At 32.4% G+C, this 21,363-nt stretch overlaps 2 protein-coding genes across 3 annotated transcripts; one reads left to right on the top strand and one right to left on the bottom strand.

Annotated features, from left to right (window-relative positions):
* Positions 1–2,693: 2,693 nt before the first annotated feature.
* Positions 2,694–14,764, bottom strand: LOC101499332 (uncharacterized). Of its 2 annotated transcripts, none has more exons than XM_004491587.4 (13): positions 14,361–14,764; positions 13,194–14,214; positions 12,690–12,899; positions 12,353–12,582; positions 11,536–11,610; positions 10,673–10,744; positions 10,489–10,587; positions 10,293–10,364; positions 10,096–10,210; positions 9,158–9,226; positions 7,327–7,687; positions 5,629–5,758; positions 2,694–3,552 (listed from the first exon to the last, which is right to left on the bottom strand). In XM_004491587.4, exons 1-13 carry the CDS (start codon positions 14,493–14,495, stop codon positions 3,085–3,087), a joined length of 3,057 nt encoding a protein of 1,018 aa, XP_004491644.1. In that variant the 5' UTR covers positions 14,496–14,764; the 3' UTR covers positions 2,694–3,084. The 2 variants fall into 2 exon arrangements, with proteins under 2 accessions (XP_004491644.1, XP_004491645.1); XM_004491588.4 differs by having other exon boundaries at positions 7,327–7,684; positions 14,361–14,763.
* A 3,189-nt stretch (positions 14,765–17,953) lies between these two features.
* On the top strand, positions 17,954–19,999 carry LOC101498690 (probable serine/threonine-protein kinase PIX13). Its single transcript, XM_004491586.4, has 5 exons — positions 17,954–18,260; positions 18,343–18,695; positions 18,768–19,046; positions 19,163–19,286; positions 19,428–19,999. Exons 1-5 carry the CDS (start codon positions 18,194–18,196, stop codon positions 19,763–19,765), a joined length of 1,161 nt encoding a protein of 386 aa, XP_004491643.1. The 5' UTR covers positions 17,954–18,193; the 3' UTR covers positions 19,766–19,999.
* Positions 20,000–21,363: the final 1,364 nt, after the last annotated feature.

Raw genomic sequence — 21,363 nt, 5'->3', positions numbered from 1 at the left:
ATAAAAAAAAAAATTAAATATATTTAATAATATTTAATTTTATGCGATTTTCAATATTTGTGATCGGTTTGCGGATTTTCATATGATGTAAAGATTATATATCATATGAAATCACTTCATATATCCATCAACATAGGTTCTGGGGTTAATGACATATATGTACCAAGATCAACCAAATGAACAACATAGAGTGAACATAATTTCTATTTTCTCGGGAGTGGTTGCATGACCAACAATCTTCCTCATCGATGAAGGAATAGTCAGAAGGTGTGCATGCTTCTTCGAGCCTCACCTGATACACCCCTGTACAAAGATGCATCATGAAATTATCGTGTCTCTGTCTGTATCATAAGAAGTATAGTAAACCTCGTATACAATTAGCTCATCAAGCACTCATGTGAATCGAAGTACCAACCCATTGTCCCTCTTTGACTTTCATCTAATAGATTGATGTAACTGCTCAACATGTTCATTAAATCGTTTACAACAATACATACACAACGTAGGGAAATTGTCATACACCAAACTTTGAAATAGAGTAAGATAACTTGAAACTGTCATAGCATAAACTCATACAAATGTGTCTACATGATTTAGATTTGTCGTTGTAACTACACAAGAATTACTCATCAACTAAATATAGCACATTAATACGGATATATATATTAATTACAATTTCGAATTGAAATGAGTTTTTTTTGGAGTTTAATATAGCACATTTTTCTTATAATTTAAAATATTATTTGCATTGATTATGGTGTTTAAGTTTTTGGAGTTTTTTTTTCATACTCCCATCCAAATTCAAAATAGGTATTTTTTCGCTGAATATAGAATTATTTTTTGTTTTAGATATGGCAACTTTAGTCCTCTCATGGTAGTTTACCGAGAAAATTTGTTATCGGAACACTATCTATTGTGTTTTTATTTTCTGTATCTATCACATCGATCTCATGAAAAATATATACAAGTGTATTATTTATTTAAACTAAGAAATTAGACTCATGCGGATAATAAAACTAAGTTAAGGATAAATTGTTTCCGAGATAATTTTTTCTTTTCAAAATTAAATGAAGTTCTAATCAATTTTATTTGCATCCGAATGTATTAAATCTTATACGAAATATGTGGTCTTTTTTATATATTTTTTTTCAGCGGAATATGCTAACAAAAACCTTATACTAAATGTTGGTTTACTTTTCTTGTTAATATATAACATTATTGGTTGAAGAAAATTATTAAAAAAATTGTTGGATCTTCGGATTTGGCGGCTATTTAAATAAACAGATTTATTGGATTATTTAATTTTTTGTACTTTTTTATAGAAATATTTGATTGTGCTCTATAAATAAATATATTTTCATAATCAATTTACATTTAATTTTTTGAAATTACATGCACATTTTTATTAAGTATAAGAATTTGTGTTTATAAGTTGTTAATTTAATGAATTTGGTCTATATTCTCAGAGTTTTGTTATTATTTTATTTTAATATACTTTTAGATTTTACAAAAAAAGATTTGAGTTGTTAATTAAAAAAATCTCTTAATTTAAAATTGTTTTTATGATTTAGTAAATAATAAAAACAAAAATATTATTTTGTATATCATTTCACATTTATTTTCTTCAAATTGATAAATTTTTATTATAATTTGAAATCCTAATCTCTTGTAGATCACTTATATATGATCATAAAATTAAAAATACTAAAAGAAAAGCTTCTATTAATTGAATATTTTTGTGTGATATATAAATATTACTTTATTTTAAAATTAGACAAAAAAAAAATGAGACCATTTTCATATAATTCATCGAAGCTCTTATAGTAAATTAATGATTTATCAAAATCACGAGGATACAAAATTTACAACAAAAATACGTAGACGTGAATATTTTACAAGTCCATGCAAATGAAAATTACATTAAATATATTATTTTATTCAAAAAAATTGTTCATTTTTGTTTCACTCATTCTCGTAAATGTTCGTTGTGTATATATAATAATGTTTTAACATCTATATATAAATTTACATGTTCATACCTATACATGAGAAAGATATTCTTATACAAGAATGAGATGATATTCTATCAACTTTTTAATTAAAATTAATGGCTTAAGTTAAAATTCATCACCGTGTGAAGAACAATTGCATAGTGGTGTTCGATTTTAGATCCTTTTTTGAATGTATCTTAACTATTAATTTAAAAACATGCAAAAGAAAGCTATTGAAGAAGAAACAATAAACTGGTTGGTGCCAAGAAGATGGAAACAAAAAAATAAAAGCGAAAAGACGAAATGCATCACATAAGAATGTCATTTCTTACTGGATATCACATATATGATTAAAATAGACCAAATGCAATTGACTTTCTAGGCCGGACGGCTACTCTCTTCATTAGTCAAATCTCTTATGTTACACCAAGAAAGAGAGGACTACTGGATATTCTCCTCAAAAGAGTGAAATCAATTGTAAAATAATCCAAACTTTCTCAATAGTTGTCCTAATATTTATTTTCGCATATTCTAGCAATTGCATTTCAATTTAAATATATACTTATCCAAACAGATATAAATTCTATACAATTTCAATGTAATATAATATAATCACCTCACTTAATGAAATTTAAATCTCATACAAAAAATAAATCCCCCAAAAAACCCAACCCTTGTTGAGAAGAAGTTATGTTAGACAAATTAAGTTCAAGTTATAATTCACTAAGAAATATAATAAAGTTCCGCTTGTTAAAGTTTAAACAAAACTAAAATCAAATAGTCATCAATACCACAATCCCTTCAGGTAGAGATCTTTTCAACGGGACTCTGGAAAAACCATCAACCAACAAGCCAAAAATATGAACAGACCTTTACTTCCAATTTAAGCAAACAAGTGGGATTGCTGGGTTTGACACAACCCATGCCCCAACCCAAAGAAAAACTGGGGGATAAGGAATACACAGGATTAAATACAAAGAATACATTACAGATAAGAGGTTCCAAAGAGAAAGATGAACAACTCGCTTCACCAAAGGCAAATCTCCTAAGGTCTGATAGAAATAACACATGTATGTATGGTTGAATTGCAAAACTAAAAAGCACTCCAATTATCAGATCCTCTTCTAGGAGTTTGACTTTCTGATGAAGTTCTAAAAGGACCAGAGCCAAAGGGATCCGAGTCATCAAAAGCAGGAAAACCATGATCAAAATCCACACTGCTGCGGACAGAATCAAATCGTACTGGTGCTTCCGGAGCACTATCATGTGTGCCAAATGAATCAAATCTTGACGTTTCCCGAGCAGGTAAAGATACACTATCATGTGTGCCAAACGAATCAAATCTTGAGAAGTCAAAAGCGTTTTCCAACCAGTCTTTGGGCCTTTGTGGTGAGGTGCTTGAGCTGAAAAGTGGGGTGCTTGGAACAGAATCATCAAAACTGAATCCACCGGTCTTCTGGAAGAGATCACCAGCCTGTGGTGAAGCGGTTTTAATGGGGTTGAGGCCCAGGTCCCCAGAACTAAAGAAATAATTGTCTCCAGCTCCATCAAGATCTCTCTCCTGTAAAAAGTTAAAACAAATGTCTAAAAGCAATCAGTATACTGCTAAGAGTATAAGAGAATGACATCTCATCCTTTGATACTAAGACACATATAAAATCTTATTAAAACTATAAATTCCTAATAACCAAAAAACCATGAACTTGTATCAGTCATAAGTATAGTGTAACTATGAGATCTCCTGAACCTTCCAAGTCATATTATCCATAGCCATACAGAAGCTAGTAAGCTACATATCAATTGCTGGGCTACATTGTAATTTACAAAAGGAAGCAAAAGACCTGCACCATCTTCACCTATCCAGAAAAAGCCTATTATAGGGTGTCACATGAAGTCAGAAAGGCTCCAGTGATTAAGTAGATATTGCATATGATATATAAAAAAAAAAAAAAACTACAAAGGAGATGTAGAAAGGGGAAGAAAATAGTGTTTATACTAATGAAGGCATCGGCAAAATATTTACCTATAATAATAGGTTTGCATCATGCTCAATTTTGAGCTCACCTTTTTATCTTAGTTAGTGAATAGTGCCAACTATTGGAGATGTAATAGTAATATATAAACATATTTGCACTAAAGACCACAGGCCAATCCCACAATGAATACTCTCTACTGGTGATATAGTCCTAGTTGATGATTCAAGAGAAGGAATTATAAATTGTAAAGTTTTACTGTGGAAACAACTATGTAATGAAATATGATCAATGTTTTTGCAAATCCAGAACTCAAATTTTGAGGTAACTATTTCATTTCCAAGCTTCACAATAATGTTTATTAGGACAATTTTAGTTTAGCTGAGCCTTTCTGTGTATATTTTGTATCAATGATATCTTTATACCAATATGCGTACTTCTATAGGGAGCTTTGTATTGCTGTGTTGACAAAGATTGTCAAACTCGAGAGTTCATATAAACTCGCGAAATCTCCGTTGTCTCGGCAATTGAGTTTACATGATACAAAAATGAAGGATTGTGGGACTGCTTCCTTCCTTGGGGCTGGATTCAGCTCGACAGAGCTAGCTTTCAGCTCATCAAAGTTGGGTACATTCACCTCATTGGCCTGTCAAGTTCATCGCTAACTTGCAATGACAGGTTTTTCGTGTTTTCTGGTTGTGACTTTGTGCTGTCCCTCTGGTAGCTATGGGGTTGAGACTCAATACACCATCGATCACCTCCTTTACAGATGAGCTCATGTTGGGATATTAGGTGCATATGTGGAGTTGCGTTCTATTGCTGTGAGGTTAACATTTTGTGCAGTACAGATCCTTATCATTTAGCTGTTGCGTTTTGAATTTAAAAAATAAATAAAAAACACCACCACTTTCCGTTTAGGCATTTTGGGAAAAATAGTCCTTATGATGTAGACTTGTTCAACAGTCCTCAAACCTCCGAGTCTATGTGATAATGTGAATCTAACCAAGTTTATACAAACAATATTGTACGTGAGTTAACTAAACTTTGATAACTAGACCGCAAACTCCATGAATGTATTAATCAACACGATAGTTAAACAACCACGGTGTTGACTGTCCTGAATGGTGACCTATTCCTAGTAAAGCATCAGAACAGCATAGTCTTTTTACCCGTAGCGATGGAACGTTTGACTAACTCCTCTACATGTGCATCGTCCCAACCATCTAACACAATGTGTCTCTAAAATTTTATGGGAAGCCTATTAAAATTTTATGTTTCGTAATCTTAGAGTTATTATGTTTTTAAATTGTTTTGGGTGGGTTTATTTGTAACAAGCTTTTTTTTTTGACAAAAAATTGTAACAAGCTGAAAGTTTAGTGATCTTGAATTTGGGGAAAGGTACGTTGAGTAATGGTACTAGTTTTGCGACATTTCCTATATACTATTGGTATGAATAAGTGTATTAGACTATCAGGTTAGTGTTTCCAAAATATTACAATAACATCGTTATCAAGTTAGAATAAAGCAGGAGAAATGCAGTAATTAAACCACCACAACTGGTGATGACAAGTTAGAATATAGCGGGAGAAATTTAGACAGACGCATTCTTCAAAAGAAGAAAGGATTTTGCTGAGACTATACTTTATAGGCGAGAACTTTCGTACCTCCTTTGTGGTGCTACTGGCATTGAATCCCCAAACTGAATCAATATCATCATTTGTGTCGAAGGTACCCCAATTAGGTTCATCAAAAACTTTGTCTTCAGAGAACACAGACTTCTCACCACCATGATCACTGAATATGCAAGATTATATACAAACAATTATTTTTCAAGATCATAAAATCTATATAATTTAAAAAAACAAAATGAAGTGAATATTGGTATCTGTGGACACTGACACTAACCAACACCAATTTTAAATAAGTAAATAAACTTTCAAATCACAGTTGGGAATATACATCTTTATCATGCATAAGGACAACAACCAAATCCTATCCCACTACTTGGGCTCAGCTTCATATTTTGCACATGCTTGTAAAGGTCACATCAATCTAACACTTATATAATACGTCGAAGTTTTAGAAGGCTATAACCAGTTCATAGAACACTTGGCTATTTAATTTTTCAAACATTCGGTAAGTAAGAACTATATGGCAATTAGCATTGTTGTGACAAGGCGAAATGCAGGTTTAGACAGCAACACCAAAAATCGTCTGAAGGTTTGATGTTAAATCAATCATACAAGTATTCCAAAGGACCATTTAAAGTTTAAACATTGATGAATATGGCCAAAAGCAAGTATTCAAAAGCTAACTGCAACTAAGTAACATGTAACCTAATAAGAATGTGAATATCATCAAATCAAAAAATTTACATTTGAGGATTCCATGATATATTTGTCATTGTAAATTTTCAACAGATCCCCCCTCTTTGATCCTTCAATGTGAGGTATTACCCAGTCCTCATTGTGTTCTATTTCCTGTTCTTGCATATCCACAATTGGTTTTCCTTTATTACAAATTAAGTAGAGACTAGAGAGAAAGCAAAGATGTCTTAAAAGCATCCAATGGGTAAAGATATGAAAATAAAATTATATATTTGGTGAATGGTAGAATGATTATGTGGAGGATACTAAGATGCTTGATTCAACTCAAACGTGAGGAGGATAGCATCCTCATGTTTTACTTAGGGTTTTGACAGATGGGTTTTTTGTCAAGTTGGAAAAATAAGGTTTTTGCCCAAGCCAAAAGTGGAGGATGGTAGCCTGGACACAAATGTGAGGAGGGGTATGTGTGCAGATGCAAGTGATAACTATGCAGCTATATGACTTATAAGGGGGGAAATGAAGGCCCGAAATCGCCCAAGTGATAACTTAATTGTGACTCTCCCTTGATGCACAATATATTACAGATGACAATTATCAAGGAATCTCTTAAAAGCCTAAGCTGTTAGCAGGTCTCTAACATATGTGTGCGCGTGTAAAGACAAAAGCCCTTTGAGTTGAAAAATGTACAATGCACATGAACACTTTACCTTGAACTAACATTATACAATGAGAAAAATGGGGAAGAAAGGATCAAACTCCTATCCTATTGTTCACAAGGGCTCTAAAAACATGCCAAGGATAAATTGCCCAAAAAGAAAAACTTGCTAGGAGGAAGCCGGGGAGTATAATACTAATAATTATCATTTATATTAATATTAATATAACAATTATAATATTATTATGATCATAGCCTTAAAAAAGGCACAGAATATACATGATCAGTAAAAAATGAGAATTCCCTCCACTAATTTTATGATCAAATGAGCAACTTGACCATGATTTGGAAAACTAGTGTGCAGATCTTAAAAAACATACCTTTGGATGTCTTGCGTGGCATCTTGATCACGGGGTGAGCTATCTTCACCAGCAGTCTTTCTAATGTCAGAATCCACAAAGTCCCTATGCGGACTTCCGATAGTACTACTTGCAAATGGACTATTAGGAGCACTTTTTGCAGACCCGTCATCACTTTTATTATAAACAGATCCGTTGCCTACTCCCTGTTCATTTGTAGTTTGAGGTTTTTCTGACTTATCATCGCTCTTAGGTGAAGCTACAAATTTTGGACTGTCAACATCCAAAGATTTTGTTTTCACAGCCTTTGGTAACTTTTGTTTTGGAGGTGCTATGGTGTTTTGCACATCAAGGGTATATTCTTTGACAAGAGCAAATTCTGCTAGAAGAAAGCGCACAGTAAATAAGAAATTATCCACATCTTTCCAACATTCTCCAAATGAGAACAGATGCAGACCAGAGAATAAAGTAATTGCAGTTATCCATAACTTCAATCGCACCAAAATCAAATGATCGATCTCTCACATTTTGAAAAAAAGTTAAGCTGAGAAAATAAATACATAATATAGTACAAAGAATTATAATTCATCAGCTGAAGAAGTATTGTGTAAAAGAAATACAGAATACAGAAACAAAATAGATGAATATGCAAGCAGAGAGAGTGACAAAAACTAGGATCTGTAAGTATAGATGAGAATATTAACATACTTAAAGATAAGACTGGCCAGCTCTTTTTGATTCTCCTGATGCAGCACCCAATACAATATTCAAATATGAGGATACTAATTCTTCATCGTCTCATCCATTAACTATATAGTTATCAATATCATGAAGTGTGTGTATGCTATTTATTTTTAGTGTGTGGTTGGACTTTGATCAGTTTGCTTAGTCTTTTGCTACTACCATTTTCATTCAGCTAATAAAAATGTTGGTGTCATGAATAGGCATGCCTTGAAATTCAACTTTTGCCTCAATGTTGCAATATCATCTCTGATCTGATGAGATGGGCATCTGTATATTCTTTCCTTATTTGTATGCGCCAATCATCATCAATTAAGTGAGAATTTACAATCTTAGTTGGGAGTCATCCATTCGTCTTAAATATAGAAGAATGTTTTGTATATCACACTCAATTATGGTATCAGAGCTCTTATCGGGGTTCTGATTCAACCATCGAGTTACAAGGATGTATTTGAGATACAGGACAGGAAGGTTTCAGTGAAAACTCTTTTGGAAAGATCTTTTCAAGGAGGAACAAGCAAGATAACATTCCATAATCTTCTTAACCAACATTTTTTAGTTTCTCAATGAGACTCTTTCCTATTTCTCTTCTAAAGTTAATTCTATTCCCTAATTTTGAGGACAGGTGAAAATTGACAATGCATTAAATTGTGTCTCACATGTACATGACTACATGCACCTTCAATTCTAACAAAGAGAGGTAAATACAGCTAGGAAGAATAAAAAATATACCAAGCAAACTTAACAAAAAGACAAGAACAAAAAAAGAAAATAATGCACACTTTAATCTTCACAGGGGAGTTTTGTTCTAAAGATAAATTGTGCTGTCTAAATTATAACAATAATGATAGAATATTCTTCTCAACCAAAAATGCAAATGATATCAATTTGAGTTTGAAAATGCAGACAATACTAAGAGACATCCAATATGAGTGTGAGATATCAACTAATCCCCAAGATTAAACGATAATTAGCCATGTCAATGTGGTTTTCATAACCTTGTGCAAAAAATCCTCAATTTATGGCCGATGCCACACAGTGTGCATATCATTTGCATTTTATTTTTAGTAATTAATAGAATATCAGATATAACTAGTGTTATTTCAGATACCTTTATCTTCAAGCTTATCCCAATCCTCATCCCAGTCAGCAGCACCTTCTTGGATACCAGGTTGCCAGCCTAAAGGATTAAATTGAGTGAGGCCACATAATACAAGAAAAAAAATTTATATATATATATATTATATACGTAATGATTACATTATTCAATGTAAAAATATATTAGAGGGGAGCACAGTACAACAAAACAAAGAGAAATTGCATGACACAACTAAAACAATGAAAAATGAGGGAACACGATAACTGAATCAAGAGGCCAAATGTGTAGTTTAGTACACAGTTCTCAGAACCATGAAAAATGAGTCAATTCGCAGGCAATGAACAGTTTTCTCGGATTAATTATAATAAAAGTAGACAAATGCAACAGAAGGATTTTTATTTGGACCAAATGTGTAATTTAGTACACAGTTCTCAGAACCATCCACTAGTTTCAAGTTTCCCATCTTTTCAAATAACCAAAGCATTTATACAACATTTGATAACAATTACATTATTCCCTATTATGAAGAACCATATAGCTAATTTAGTGTGAATAGCAATCCATTATCCTATTTTGTTTTAATTTTTAAATAATTCTTCAAAAAATAATGGCATGAGAAAACAATTGTGATATGCAGCAATAATAGTTATATAAGATTATATAGAGCCTTTACATACAGAACTGTGCCACAAAATAGTTAAAAGGTTACATGATAAAATCATTAGACCGTGTGTGTTAAATGCCACTTGATCAGGCAACTTTAATGAAGTTGCGCTGGCTCAAAAAGTTTTCATACTGATTTAAAACCAGTAGTTCGGCAATTGAAGGTTACTTCCTCAAACAAAATACCAACAACACTTACAACAAATATCGTATAATAAAGTTATAGACATGAAAAAACTTGATAACACTTAAAAAAAATATGATAACAACTATAAATTTGAAATTACCAAAAGGTAGCTCCACTAATGTTGTGGGCTTTGCACGTAATCCATACATCTTGCACCGTTCATTTAGAGATTTCACCAGTTCATCAAGGACAGATTGGATGTGATCAGCACGACCCTGAAAGTTGCATATGATTAGATTAAATATGAAGAAAAAAATCTCAAGATGGATGTGCAGACCAGGTCATATTCAAATATACCTGTACTGTGTCATCAGTATTTACATCTTGTTCCAACTTGACAATCCCTTGATACAAATCAATTTTTTTCTCCTATACATAGAATAAAATAATGTGACATAATGATGCAAAATGGAAAGAGATAACAAGTATGTTAGCAAGTAGCATACATGCTATATATGCTATGAATTGAAGAAAAGGCCATATTTTATTGAACCTGTATGTCACGGAATGTGGCTTCCTCGGCAGTCAACTTGGATGATAAATCTCCAACTTGCTTATATTTATCTTCATATTTTTTTGCTAGAATCTCTACCTGAAATTAATATATTGAGCTAACGGTAAAACTTAATTAACGTTAAAGGTCTAAAAAGGATACGTGTATTGCTATATAATGATACCTCATTTTTATCAGCAGATATCCTTTCTATGATCTCGTTAAGACGATTGTCGCATCTGCTCTTGTACAGAACCTTTTGCAGGCAAAAGAACCAGAAATTTGTTTAAAAAGGGAGAAAATATGAAAAGAGGAATATTAAAATGACATTGTTAACCATATGCAGCGCATGAAAGGCAGCTTTTATATGTTTTTCTCTTTTTGGGTATCCACAATTTTATTATGTAAGTACACAAAAGAGTCCAGTCTGTGTTCAGAATAGAACAAAAGTATGTTATAGACATCTTTCTTCCAGGCCAATAGTTCCTAGGTATCTAGAGAAGCAGCCAAAAGCTGAAAGAAGGGGTGTGACATCTAATGATGGATAATAACCATGTAAGATACCTTTCCTGGAGCCCATTTTTACTTCCTTCAAATAAATTAATTCAAGAAACAGAAACCCAATAAGCAGATAGGAATCTACGTATTTGTATTTATTAGGTCTATAGTAAGAAATGGTTGGTTTGATCAATGAATCTGTGATATTTACAATAACAATAATAACCGCCTACATATATTTTGCATCCTTAAAGCTCAATAAATCCAATCACATGGGAAAAGTTATTGGCAAGATCCATTCTTTCATAAGTAGAATAAATCACAACTGTAAACAGTCTGCCTCCCAAATTATATTTCAAAATTACTAGCTATCAGTACATCTATATGGTTTCTGGCTTCGATTGCAAATCAAGATACACTATAAGAGTAATCAAATCACCGGTTTATTTATCAAGAAAAAAAAACTGCCAAAAAGAGCAAATAGAACACAGATTAAACAGAAAAGACTTTTAACAGGGCACAAAGGTATAAAGCACCAAAAAGACTCACAAGTTCCTGCATTTTTGCACGGAAGAATTCTATTTTCTCTCTCGACTCCACTATTTCTTTCTCAAGTTCTTCTACCTGCAGTTAACAAAAGAGATGGGCATAGCCTTTGTTCAATTTGAATTTTGAACCATAATAGAGTTTCATCAGCCATGTGTGAGGATGCAATGATATGCAATGCACAAATTTCAATAAGAATATGAACTTTCCATGCAATCTTTATAGGTACAAGTAACAGCTAATAACTTTCATATGTAAGTTTCAATCATCATCAGCATGATGTCTAAAGAGAATAATCATACTTCCTATTGAAACCAAATACAACTTATAATGACATTCCCCCCATATCCTCAAACTAATCAACCTGAAAAAGATAACCATACATGATCCGTCGATGGCTCAACCGAAAAAGTTGTTTATTATGAAACTGCAAACCAATCAAAGTCAGATTTGGCAGTTGGCCAATAGAATCAATAGATATTAGATAAGCAAACCGTTTATGAAAGACGGGTAAACGTGCAAGCTTTACAATCAAAATAAAACAAAAACCTGCAGCTATGTAAGTGGGAAAACAAATAAACAAACAAACATGTCATCCATTGAGTAAAACTCATAGGCTATATCTTGACTGTCACTGTCCCAAGTCTTTTAAGATTGGGTACAGTGATGATGTCATAGGTTCAATCCTCAACAAAGGCCAATTATTCCCCTTCTCTTCTTACCTGCTAGAACCTCTTAATGAACCCAAAAAAGTAATTGAAAGCATCGAAATTTAAGGCACAACATAACTGCTGCAAAGAAATAAGTATACAATAGTTACCTTCGTAGAAGCTTCGGTTGCTTCTTGAAACTTTGAGTTAATTGAATTTTGCTCATCTGAACTCAGTTGATTTATGAGATGCTTCTCCAAGACCGGAATTTTAGACTTCTGCTCCTTGTTCTGAGGTCCTTCATCAGATGGAGGGACGGCAGCTGGCCTTGGTGGCCGACCAGCAGCAGGGTTCACTTGTCGAGCACCAGATCCGGTAATTCCTGGCTGTTGTTGAATACCTTTCCAACATAAAAGGATGAAGAGACAAGAAATTATAGAGCATAATATTTTCCAGACATGTGAATGATTGTAAACGAATAAAGCATGCTAGTTCTTCAGCACAGACCTGGCGGATTTCCCCAAGCTACAGGACTGTGGAGATTGGCAGGTTGACCAGTAGCAGGTAAATCAAGAACAATGTTATTTGGAAGTACACGCGGAAGAGCATGTCCCTCCCTGTGTCGCTCCATTAGGTACAGTGCAATACAAAACTCTCTAAGAGAAAGCATGCTATCATTATCTTGATCAGATAAGTCCCAGACCTGCTTTAAAACCTCTGAAAAATATAAAATATGGCATGCAAATAATGATCAGGGAATTAGCTAGCCATTGAAAAGCTACACGAGTGAAGGATATGAAAACTAAAACCGTAGAAAAGATACACACATCCACACCAAAACAGAAAGCAATTATCATCAAATGCAAACCTAGATTCTGCAATAAGTGTAAATGATCATATTTATGCTGATTTTCTGTTGCATATGCGGTCAGAGAACTAGAGAAGTAGAAGAATAAAGAAATCATTTTACCCCTGATGTCCAAACAAATGAAAAGGAAGTAGAAAATATACCTCTTGGTAATCTCCAACTAAGAAACAAGTTCCTCGCCTGCTCCCCAGTGATTTTCCCATCTCTATCAGTGTCTACTTCCATGAATACTTTCATATATTTCTGAACATCAGTCTGAGTCATTCTTGGCCATGGAGATTGAGGCTGACCTGGTGAAGAATCCTGCAATCTTGCTGGAAGTCCAGGTGAACTGAGCATATTAGGCATCTGGACGGAGGCATGGTGGTTCTGTTTCACAGCGGGCTGGGCCTGCTGAAGATGTGGAGCAACAGACTGGGTAGCAAGTGAACTCTGCAAAGAATCAGGGGTACTAGTCCTGATAGAATTCTGGTTCCCTCCTCCAGATACAGGAACAATGGCAGATGAAAGCAGAGAATTAGCAGAAGAAAATCCTTGTGGAGAAGAATCTTGCTTGGGCTGAGTTGAGGTAGGTGAGAACAAATCCCCTCCAAAAAATGAATCAGAAGCAATACCATTCACAGAAGTATCCATGGATCTAGAATCCTTGACCAGTTGATCGGATGGCTTAGTGGCAGCGGAAGGATATTGTGACTGTGTAGGTGTGGGGGGTGCAACATTTGATCCAGAAGTAGTTGTAATTGCAAGACCAAACCCCTCCTGAGTTGAAGGAGGACTAGTTCCTCTAACTGCTAGCTGCTGAGAAGAGGACGTTGGTGGTGGAGCTCCAACCATATTGCCATAACTAGGGAAGCTGCCGGCACCTGCAGGGCGAGGTCCTCCACCAACAGAAGGCACTCCTTGAGGGGCAACACCGGCAGATAAATTTTGAGAAGCAGGATGTGATGGTGATGGTGATGGTGATGGTGATGGTGGTGTAGCAGTGGCACTGAAATTGATTTGAGGTGCGGGAATCTTAGATGCGGCAGGGCCATACAATGCAGCTTTGACCATTTCAGGGGTGAGTTCTCGCTTACTCTGTGCGACTGTGACAAGTTTAAGTGCATTGTAGAACTCCGCACGACCAAGGAAACCACTCTGGCTTTGGTTTGCAAATGCCCAAATCTGCAGAGCGAGGATTGGATTTGCGATTTACGATTTAGAGGAAAGGAAAGGAAATAAATAAATAACAACTAACTACACTAGTAGTGCTAATGAATGAATGAATGAATGAATGAAATAAAATCATAAGGAAAGAAAGAGGGAGAAACCTGCGCAAGGACGTTTTTGGGCAAACCGGAGCCTTGGAAGAAAGAGACGGCTTCGGCACCGCTGATACGGCCGTCTCGATCCAAATCGGCACGACGAAAATAAGCATCGAAGAGATCCACATTAGGTGCTGCCATCACCGCTGATTTAGATGCAGATGCAGCAGCAGCAGATCAGACCATCAAACCAACAACACAATTCAGATTCCAATTTTCGACTTAATACAATTCTTGATTGATTAATTGAATCGATGATTTCCACTTCGATTGCCACCGTCTCGTACAATCCAATCAACAACCAAAATAATCCCAACCCTCATTTCTCATTTTTCGCTTAACGGACCTCTTTCATCACCATATTTCAAAAATACCACTGTCTTCCTCCTATTTTCCCTTCCTTCTGTCCTAATAATTCATTCTCACGGATTTTTATTTTTAAAAAGTTTAACTTTCATTTACAAATTCGAATAACAATTATTTCTATAACTTTTTAAATAACTACCATTAAAATTAAATATTTTTAGTAATTTAATAGTTATTAGACAAATTATTATGTTAATTCTAAATAAAATTTGAGTCATTTTAATTTTAATTGAAATTCATCATAAAATTTGATAATATTTTAAAAATATGAGTGCATATAAAAGTTGAAATAAATATTTTGAAAAATAACAATTTTCCAATAAATATGTTCTTTCTTAATGAGTAAAGTTTCAAATTAAAATATTGAAACTTTAAAAATCATCAATTCAAATATATTATACATTGTGATTAAAGATGCTTCAATTTAAATAAAATCAATTTTGATAATACATTCGTTTTTTAAACTTTTTATTTTTTTTTGAAATTTGTCGTCTAACACAAAATTAAGTAATAAACCATGTTAGTAAGTAAAATTGGAATCTAAAAATTCGTGTGAATTATAAAAAATATTAATATTTAATTATCTTTATTTAAACTTAAGTACTTTAAAAAAATATATTACAAATTAAAGACACACAAAGACGGGTGTTCGTTTGGTTGTTTTTTTAATTTTTTTTTTTTTGTTATCTCTAAATTCCAATTCATCCACTAGTGTAAAATTGGAATTAAAAAATTTCTATTTTTGGTTGGTTATTTAAACAATTGATTTAAAACGTAAATGCGATGATATTTTTAAAAATAAAGTTAAAAATACAATTTTTTTTATGCCACTTAGTTAGATAACCATTGTAAAATGGTGTCTTATAAATAACCAATTAAAAAGTTGTTATGTAGTGTTAAATACACATGAAGTTTTTAGTTTTGTAGTATACTTCTTTTTTCTATTACGAACACGACTTTAATCTCCCGTCTCCCGTCTCCCCCCTTCGCTCACCTTTGACGTTATCAATCACATTTGCTATTCTCTCTTGCCTTCAATGTTCTCTCTCATCATTGTTCTCAATTGCCTTCACTCTGTTATTAATCTTAGTTTTTATGTTGAGTACCAACTATGGTATATGTCTAGCTGTTCATGTGTTCATTTTTCAAATATTTATGTTCAAAAGGTGAACTAAACCGAACTAGATCCCAAATCTCAATTGAATTGTCCAGTCTAGTTTTAACAACATTGAATTTAGCAACATTGACATTATTAGTTAAAATAGGTCTAACGAATATTCTAGTCACACTCATTAACAATGATTAAATTTTAATTAAAGATAAATGACATGGTACTAACAAATAACATAGGACTAACGGGAATTGGAGTTAGACTCATATGTGATAAATCTGAGTTTAAATTTCATATCTAATGTTTAAGACTTCTTAATATAACTATCTCTGATTAATGAAAAATATAAACCAAAAAATAAAATAGTAGAATTAATTGGATTGAAAAAATTATTTGAGATTTAAACAATTTTTATATATTTTAATTTTTTTTAATCAAAAAAGGATATATATTTTAGTTTTTTTTTATAAAAAAAAGACACGTGTTGTGTTAATATAAAAGAGTTTATAAAAAAAATCTATATATATATATATATATATATATATATATATATATATATATATAACAACTTAATTTTCATATTTATCAAATATGTAAAATTTACCACCGTCAATACATAATTATTCCACTCTTTTTTATTTAATTAAATACAAAGTTGTTGAAGTCTAATGATAGATAAAATAATGTTGACATCCAACTCGAGTATAATTGAGTTATATTTTATTTTAATTTTAAAAATAAAAATATTAGCAGAAAAAAATATTATAAAAAATAATTATAAAACAAAAGTAATTTTATTAATTAAAAAATAAAATGAATATTACTATAATTAATTGATATTGTATTGCAAAATATGGAGTTGGAAACTATTTCCGACTTAGACTTAGAGTTAGCATTTAGAATTGTAAATTTATTGAATTTAATAAATGAATCTACCTGCTTTTTCAACATATAGTAGCAAAACGGTTTCATACACACCACACGCTTCACACGTTTTCACAAGGAATAGAAAAATAATCCTAAGAAAAATAACCATAGAAACTACTGTCGGATATTTAAAAATTAAAATATTTTGATACTATAAAATTAAATTATTAATAGTTAAATAATATATTATTTATAAATAAATTTGATTATATTTTATATTTAATACAATTAAATTTTTAAATTTTATCTCTTAAATATATTTTAAAACGACATTTTTATTATAATTTTGATTAAAATTTTAATTATAAAAATAATTTATTTAATTACTGTAATTAAGATTGAATAGATAAATGAAACATAATTTTTAATTAAGATATTTTTAATAAACATTATGGTAATTTCATGTAGATAAATTAAAAAAAATATTATTAGTCAAAAAATTTATAGTATTAATATTGTAAATTAAAAAAAAAACATTAAAATTAAAAAAAAACATTAAAATAAAAAAACATCAAATTTATGGCAAAAATATATTAATAACAACTAAATAAAAAGAAAATTATATTAATAACATGAAAATGAAACGAAATACATTAAATTAAAAATATATTAATAATAATTAAATAAAAAGAAAATTATATTAATAACATAAAAATGAAACAAAATATATTAAATTAACGATAAAAATACATCAGAGAGAAAAAAAACACTAAATTTATGACATTTAGTCTCACATCTAGCATGTTGTGGAAGTCTCTATGAATGAGGTTATTTCGGTTCATGATTTTGATCATTTTTCTCAATGTTTTGTAGATGGATTAGAACTATTGCCACATGATTCTATAAAATTTTAAAACTGATGATTATACATCGAATCATACGGAACATAAATTTCTGACATAAATCGACGGAGAGTTGTTCCATAAGTTTCAAAGAAGGGGTTGGTATATCAGGGCGCAGCATTAATATTGAATAAGAATTTGTTATTGTGGTTAAATTGGGGGAGATATTCCTGTCCCGTGCTGATTAGTTTGAATATGAACAGAAGAAAATAGAGTTTGTTGATTGTCGTAACGTGTAACTTGACTGATGACTAATTAAAGTTGACTTTAGTGGTAGTGGCAGGGTAGCAATTTCTCATATTTGACCGAGTCCACATGTGACTTACTATTATTCACCAATTAATTAATACATTATACACGCATAAGCACATACGATTACAATAGATCTCCTCTCTCAAAGAAAGACCTTGCTTCAATTATTGAAGACGACAACAAACAAAAGCAAAAGTAGTAATAAAAATTAATAATACTAATAGCAAAAAAGCGTGCATGTGCTCAAGAAGAAGAAAAATATGGTTTGATTGATTGGAGGAGTGAAATTGTGCAATAAACCGGCGAGTTAATTTGTGGGGAAATTAAAGTGATAGATTTGAATGGGGATTTGCTTCAGTTCCGATCAACCTAACGACCCAACCCCAACCCCAACCGCAACAGCAACCGGTAAGAAAAGCAACTTGTCAGTTATTTATTTGGTTTTTGGTCTGAAAGGTTAATTCATTTGTATGTATATGTATATGTATAGTTACACCTGGGACATCTCATTCCGATACAACTAGTGGCAGCTACAGTAGTAATACCACCACCACCACCACTACTACCAGTAGTTCTTCTACAAGTAGTGGTGGGAACAGTATCAATTCCTCCCTAAGTAGCTTCTCGGTGGGGTCGTCGATTGGATACGGCCAGATCTTAGCTACTTCTAATTTGAGGGTCTTCACTTTTGCGGAATTGAAGTCTGCTACGAAGAATTTCAGAGCTGATACACTGCTTGGTGAGGGAGGTTTTGGAAAAGTCTTCAGAGGATGGCTTGATTCAACTACCGTTGCAGTCAAAAAGTTGAATTCCGAAGGCTACCAAGGACTCGAGGAATGGCAGGTAATTCAATTAATTGTATGGATGGATGAATCCTATTGAATATTACTAAGTTAGGTTTTGTGTGTTTTGCAGTCTGAAATACATTTTCTAGGACGGCTTTCTCATCCTAACCTCGTGAAGCTGTTGGGATACTGTTACGAGGGAACAGAGCTTCTTCTGGTCTATGAATACATGCAGAAGGGCAGTTTGGAAAATCATCTCTTTGGAAGGGGCGCTGCTGTTCAACCACTTCCTTGGGACCTCAGGCTTAAGATTGCAATTGGGGCTGCTTCTGGCCTTTCTTTCTTGCATACATCCGATAGAGAAATTATTTACAGAGACTTTAAGGCCTCCAATATATTGCTTGATGGGGTCAGTCACTCACTCACTGCTTTCCTTTGCTTCGCTTCCTGGTTTTTAACATTCATTCATTGCCTTCAATTTTATTATTTTGATTAAATTCTGCTGCCTGCTGCTTGCTGTTACAGTCCTATAATGCAAAGATATCAGATTTTGGGCTAGCAAAGCTGGGTCCTTCAGCTAGTCAATCCCATTTGTCAACAGCGGTTATGGGCACACTTGGTTATGCAGCTCCTGAATACATGCAAACAGGTCATTCATTCATTCATTCATTGCCTCTTGTTTCCATTTATTTATTTTATGTAATGCAAAATGAAATTCATTGTTAACTACTAGTACTACTACTACTCTTTCAAATTGAAATTGAAATTGAAATCTATATGCACTATGCAGGGCATCTATATGTAAAGAGTGACGTGTATGGGTTTGGAGTTGTTTTGGTTGAGATTCTGACAGGCCTACGAGCAGTAGATGCCAACCGTCCAACCGGGTTTCACAATCTAACGGACTGGATCAAACCACACCTACAGGATAGAAGAAAACTGAAGAATGTTATGGATCGTCAATTGGGAGATAAATATCCAATTAAAGCTGCACTTCCTGTAGCTAAGCTTGCTTCAAAATGTCTAGCACCTGAGCCCAAAATGCGCCCATCCATGAAGGAAGTCTTGGAGGACTTGAAGGGTATTCAAGCTTCTACTAACAGAACCGTGGTGGTTAACCCCAATTAATGGGTATGAGAGGCTATTGGTTGGTTGTTCATTTTGTATTTTCCTTGAACTCAAGTAGCTAGCCAGCAAAGAAATTTATGCATTTATGTTGCTTTTGTGAGTTGTGGATTTGGTATGCATGTCTCTAGTTAGTTGATCAGCATGTTTTATTGTCTCGTGTACCTATTACTATACTAGAATCCCAAATATTCATTTTGGATCTCAATCAAACTGATATAAGGATTGTGAAAAGTATCTGGTTGGTGTGTGCCGCCTGCAGTATAGTAGACTAGTTTTGGATGCTTTTTGCATTCTCATATCATATAAGCATCATTGATAAAACCATTCTCTTCGATAGCATTTTCACACCCACGGCTAGTGCAGGAGCTTCAACTTCAGCTATTTCAGATGGCTCAAATTAACTTGTTGCTTCTGAGGCTACTAAACATCAACAATATCATTAAGTTGCTATCGAGGAGCAAATAATGAATCTGTTGTTTGTTTGATTTCAAGTTACATTGAATGAGATTTTATTTGGTCTCATAATGACAATCTATATTTTATTTAGTGAAAATACAAGTGTTTTGAAACGTGTTATATTAATATATTTAGCTTTATGAATCGACGAAATCTTAATAACGTGTCATATTTCCAAGTGTATCTATGAACGACGAAATCTTAATAACGTGTCATATTTCCTAGTGTATCTAAGAATGTTTAATTTCATCATAACGCAAAAAATCTCAAGGCTAACCTTAATAGGAATTCAATCCAAATTCAACATCCACTAGCACGCAAAGATGTAGCTTTCTAAGTGACAAATTTTTGGGGCAATCCAGGTTGCTTGGGGAGCTTCATTACGTGAATGCAACTATCATCAACATGATCCACCACTTCTAGTGTTTATCCTTCTATCTTAATGAATGAATAGCAAATTCATTCCAGTTTTAATATTGAATTTATGTTATTTTCTATATATTTTACCGATTTGAATCGATCTATGAATATATTTTCTTAAGTAGAAAATATAACTTATATAATGTATATTATCGAATTAACTTAATCTTAATTTTTTGATGCGATTTTATTTTTCATTTTTTATAACAAAATATTTTATCGTATGATAGTTAATTTGTTACAATTTTATCACTATTGTTTAAGAAAGATATATCCATTCATTTAAATTGATAAAAATATCGAAAACAACACAAATTTAATATCACTATATTTTTTTTAAAAATGAACATGTGAATAAACTCTCTAACACTAGAATTAATAAATAAAATATATATAAATGTGACAAAATCAAAGTGATTAAATATCTATATCTCCAAATTTGTATGACCAAGTCATTGATGAAATTTGTAATGAGTCGGAACTGATATATCAATTTGAATTAAATGTACAATGTAATATGAAAGAAAAAAAAACCAAACAACAATATCCTAAGATGGAGAAATAACGGAAAAACACACAAAATTAAATCTACATTAAAATATTTTATTTAGATAAAAATAAATGAAAACTGTGTACACATGAGATCCAAGAAAAAAATGGATGTGGAGGATTTGAATTTGAACTAGAGAATATATATATATATATATATATATATATATATA

The sequence above is a fragment of the Cicer arietinum genome, chromosome 2, assembly GCF_000331145.2.
Source record: "Cicer arietinum cultivar CDC Frontier isolate Library 1 chromosome 2, Cicar.CDCFrontier_v2.0, whole genome shotgun sequence".
In the NCBI taxonomy this organism is placed as follows: Eukaryota; Viridiplantae; Streptophyta; class Magnoliopsida; order Fabales; family Fabaceae; genus Cicer; species Cicer arietinum.
Note: the sequence above shows the minus strand (reverse complement) of the source record. Positions and strands in the feature narration are given on the sequence as shown.

Excerpts from the sequence above, each read along its gene's own strand:
- LOC101498690 (XM_004491586.4), top strand. The coding sequence starts at position 18,194 with ATGGGGATTTGCTTCAGTTCCGATCAACCTAACGACCCAACCCCAACC. Across the intron at positions 18,696-18,767 it reads AAGGACTCGAGGAATGGCAG|TCTGAAATACATTTTCTAGG; the intron begins GTAATTCAATTA and ends TGTGTTTTGCAG. Across the intron at positions 19,047-19,162 it reads CCAATATATTGCTTGATGGG|TCCTATAATGCAAAGATATC; the intron begins GTCAGTCACTCA and ends TTGCTGTTACAG.
- LOC101499332 (XM_004491587.4), bottom strand. The coding sequence starts at position 14,495 with ATGGCAGCACCTAATGTGGATCTCTTCGATGCTTATTTTCGTCGTGCC. Across the intron at positions 9,227-10,095 it reads ATTAGTGGAGCTACCTTTTG|GCTGGCAACCTGGTATCCAA; the intron begins GTAATTTCAAAT and ends TTAATCCTTTAG. Across the intron at positions 5,759-7,326 it reads GCCACGCAAGACATCCAAAG|TGATCATGGTGGTGAGAAGT; the intron begins GTATGTTTTTTA and ends TTGCATATTCAG.